Raw genomic sequence first — 4,455 nt, forward strand, 5'->3', positions numbered from 1 at the left:
AATAATTTTTATTTTATTTTATCATTACTATTATTTTAATTTTATCATTATCATTTATTTTATATCGTTGATCTATATATTTATTATGATCTCAAACTACTTAATTACGTATTTATTGACCATCATCTCTCTCATACAAATGACCCAATGTGCTTAGATAAATATCACTATAATTTATCCTTAGAGGGTAGAGTCCTTTGGAAGAACTTCATCTTTTTCTAATATTAAAAAATATTTCAATTAATTATTATTTTTATTATATTTCCATAAATATTTTTAATTATTTTAATATAAATTAAGCTAGCATCTTTTTTCCAAAATTCAACATAATTTTTCAGGCTTTTCAATCCATTATCAGTAGAAATATTGTATGAATCCTAATAAATTTTTAATCCCTTAGATCTTCTTTATTAATTTTTTTCTATATCTATTTTCTAAAATTTTATAGTATAATTTGTTAACTTAATACTCCTATAATTTTCATAATTTTATACATTTAGGAGTAAACTATTTACCATTCACTAACTAAATATTTTCTTTATTTTCAATTTTCAAATAAATAACTTTAAATTATTCAGTACCTTACTTTCCTACTGCACTTTAATAATTCTATTGGAATATCCTACGTTCAATATAGATATTTTTCTATTTTCATCTCATTTATGATTTAACATAAATTATACTTTTTTAAATTAAAATTCAAGATAAAAAAAAATAAATTTCTATATTATTCTAATCTACTAAAATTTTCAAAATTAAGTTGATATTATTTAAAAAGTTGTAATTAGAAAGTTGATGAAAACTCCTATCTTCCCTCACTCTTTTACTTCATTATTTTTCAATATTACCTTATTAATGCATCTTGTTTAAATTAAGATCCTTTATGTTTTCTCACTCTTATTTTACCGTCCACTATATATATATATATATATGTGAACAATAATTCATAGGTCTATATATATATATATATATATATATATATATATATATATATATATATATATATATATATATATATATATATATATATATATATATATATATATATATATGTGAACAATAATTCATAGGTCGTCCTTATTTTCGTTTAGTTTCTTCTCTACGTTATTATTCCATTGTCAAACGCTTATCCCATTACACCGGGTTGGCTATTTTTTATTTTTTATTTTTGCGTTCATCCTCTCCACTCGCACCCTCAGGAGAGGAAAAAACAATAGGGACCTATAAGGGTGAAAATAAAGGCGTGCGTACAAGGCGAAGCAAGTGGTAGAGGGAAAACCATCAGAGGTACCTATCATAGCATCTGATCTTAATGCATAGGGGATCAATAGCATATTGCCTTGTTAGAAAGGCTAACCAATAAAATTTTAAAGGTAGCTACTTCAGGTTATTATTCATTGGAACGTCTTTTTTTTTTCTATATGCTGTTTATCTCAATGTCTAACAATTAAAATATACTTCAAGAAAAAATATGAATATAATAAAAAGGATTCTGATGTTTCTCTAGCTTGTCATAAGTGAATATTGCCGGCTAAGTGCCAGGAGTGAATGGCAAGGCTGCCAAATGCCATGATGTTGGCAAGTGAAGACAAACCATGAATCATTCCAAATTTCCTGTTCATGGCTGCAAGTTGTGGATTAGTTTTCGCTACTTGCACGTTCTTTGACCACCCTACTTCCTCACCGATGCTTAGATCTCTCTCTATTTTATGCCTCTGTTTCATCATCTGGTTAAGAAAGAAAATGTCAACTGGTGCAAGTAATATAATTGAAGATGTAAGAGTGAATGGAAAAGGAGCAATCAATGAACATAAAACAAGCATGATGTAAACCTAGTATTGAAATAAAAGCAGTCTCCCTGAGAGAAGTCGAGATAAATTGGTAGTCATGTGAAGCTCAGTACAAAACTGTAAATTAACAGTGTAGCACTTCTTGAATCTATAGAAGAAACTGACAAGGAGTGTGAAGGGAGGAGACAGAGGAAGAGCATGAGAAGAGGAGAAACAATGCATTCTTATTCCAGTATTGTCCTTGACTCATGAGTTTGTAGTGAATCCTGTGTTTCCCAGTGTTTGACTCCTCTTGTTGAATTGATTTCATCAAGTCATATCTCAAATAAGATTTATCCAAATTTTGACTGCATCCAGAATTCAGGGTTCCTAAAATTTAAACTTATTTCAGTGTTTCTCTTTTCATAGGCAACTCAGATCTATATAGAGTTTGATTTATTGTAGGTAGACTCAGGTGTTTCCCTCCCTTGAATCCTAAACTGAGTTTTAAGCTTCATTTGGTGTTCAAAACTAAGTATGAGAAAACCCTGAGATTCTGGTTGTTGCCACTTTAGAGTCCTATGCAAATTCTTGGTAACAAGTGACAGGAAGGTGAGGATGGTTAACGTGCTTGTTATACTTGGGTCACATGTGCAACCAACCAAGGACAAAGGGTCTCAATCTATCAACGTGAACTACAACACTATAAATAAAATAATGGAGAAGATTATGTAGATTATTAAATTTGTACATAATTATAACTCCAGTTCAAAGGGCTTCCAAGTGCATTCAATATAGATGTCTAATGCAAATTTGTCATGCAAAGGGTAGGCATGACTACTTAGGATAAAGGCCAAATAAGAAAAGCCAAGCACTATGCTTTCATCATATCCCAAATGAAAAATAAAAAGAAATGACACAATGACAGAGTCCGAAAATACAGACCAGTAATATGAGTCTACAGAGTTAAAATAGAAAGAATTTGGATGGTTCAGCACACATTTTTTATGTTAAAAAAAAACTTTTTTTTATTCAGCATTCTTTTAGTAAATTCTTAATTGAACTTAAAGAGAGACCAAAAAAGAATCTCATTTTCCAGACCCAATGACAATGATAATAGTTGTGTCTTCTACGACTAATGATAAAATTCACAATGCCTAAGCAAATACGATGTCAGAATCACTAGATAGTAATACGTCAAGTTACATATCATCATGCAAGGAATGGACTCTAGGAAGAGTTACAAACTATTTTTTAGATCTCCCACGTTACAGTCCCTAAGCTAGAGTTTTGGGAACCATCATGGACGTCATTAAGAATATACATGATTAACTCTATCATTAACATATAGATTTTGTTACCGCCATCAAAGAATTGATACTAGATGCATAAACTATTATTAAATATAGATCTACTTGACATCATTAATATGTATATTTCTATAATCTCTATCTAAAACCCCAAGCTCAGCCAGTAGCAAGGTAATAACAAGTATTACCTAAAAATAAATGGCAATTTTTTTGTTTTGACAAAGATGATCATATTACCTCGATTGTCAGTGGGGTGAAGATAATCAAGTTGGAAAGGTTGAATCCAAGCGCACAAAGGAGGAAAACAAGCTGATACCTCTCGATCAATGAGGCCGACCTCCACGGGTGGATATAGGCAAATGCTACAACCGAAACTACTGAGCAGACAGACACCAATGTGAAATACGCAGGGAACATTTTGCTCTGTAGGTTTCCGAACTGATGCCTCGGCAAGTTTCTGCAATATTCACAGGGTTTTATCACAATCTAACCAGCTGCCGCACAGATTAAGCAAAAATAAAAAATAAAAAATAGTGACTGAGATGAGTTTCTACGATAGGTAAACCAAGCAAAAAGATTTGTCTATGGAATAGAAGATTGGAACTTTTTAAGGGGAGCGATGGAATTTCTAAAAAAATAGCGGAAATTATCCATCAGGGAAGACGATGGGGTTACTTGAACATGATGATCCCGCCGATGAAGGTGACCCAGAGGGCGGCGCCCCAGTCGGTGGCGAAGGCGAGGAGATGGAGGATCCTTGCGGCGGTTACGGCGATGGCTGGAGATTCCGGCCCCGAGCCGAATACATCCGGCGCAAAGACAAAGCCCAATGCAAAGAACGCCATCCCCGTCAAGAAGCGAGACGACCACGCCATCTCAACGCTGCGATAGAGCCTGGATCTAGGGTTTTGTGGACGATTTGGAGAATTGGGTAGTAGAATCGGTTCGCCTGACTCTGAAGCTCCCTGGAGGACGACGGAGAGGGCGATGGATTTCTTTTTTTTCTTCATTTCTATATAAATAATAAATAAAAGAAATATGCTATTTTGAATTAGGTTTAAATTTGATTTGAGCTTTATTTGTTTAAATTTTATGGAATTTCTAATTTGAGTTTATTTGACTGTTTTTTATATTTTTAAATTAAATATTAACAATTTCATATTTATAAACTTTTTATTCAATTTTAAATTTTTTTATTTATTTATAAATTTAATAATAATTTTATAGATAAACATAGTTTATAACTTTTGTTCATATACATTATTCATATTTAATAATTTATTTTTATAAATTAACAAACTGTACATGAATAGATTATTTAAGCCTATTTATTTAATTAACTTGGTGAATATCGAAACCTAAATATTCGTTGTTAC

The 4,455-nt window shown here is 31.5% G+C and overlaps 1 protein-coding gene across 1 annotated transcript; it reads right to left on the bottom strand.

Annotated features, from left to right (window-relative positions):
- Positions 1-1,372: 1,372 nt before the first annotated feature.
- Positions 1,373-4,089, bottom strand: LOC122040111 (transmembrane protein 205-like). The gene is made up of 3 exons (XM_042599472.1): positions 3,755-4,089; positions 3,317-3,536; positions 1,373-1,727 (listed from the first exon to the last, which is right to left on the bottom strand). Exons 1-3 carry the CDS (start codon positions 4,087-4,089, stop codon positions 1,512-1,514), a joined length of 771 nt encoding a protein of 256 aa, XP_042455406.1. The 3' UTR covers positions 1,373-1,511.
- Positions 4,090-4,455: the final 366 nt, after the last annotated feature.

The sequence above is a fragment of the Zingiber officinale genome, chromosome 2A, assembly GCF_018446385.1.
Source record: "Zingiber officinale cultivar Zhangliang chromosome 2A, Zo_v1.1, whole genome shotgun sequence".
NCBI classification, from domain to species: domain Eukaryota; kingdom Viridiplantae; phylum Streptophyta; class Magnoliopsida; order Zingiberales; family Zingiberaceae; genus Zingiber; species Zingiber officinale.

What these genes read in the sequence shown, in the direction of transcription:
- LOC122040111 (XM_042599472.1), bottom strand. Translation starts at nt 4,089, where the DNA reads ATGAAGAAAAAAAAGAAATCCATCGCCCTCTCCGTCGTCCTCCAGGGA. An exon ending in GGCGGGATCATCATGTTCAA is followed by an intron (nt 3,537 to 3,754) that starts GTAACCCCATCG and finishes TGAATATTGCAG; the next exon opens with AAACTTGCCGAGGCATCAGT. An exon ending in TCACCCCACTGACAATCGAG is followed by an intron (nt 1,728 to 3,316) that starts GTAATATGATCA and finishes TTTCTTAACCAG; the next exon opens with ATGATGAAACAGAGGCATAA.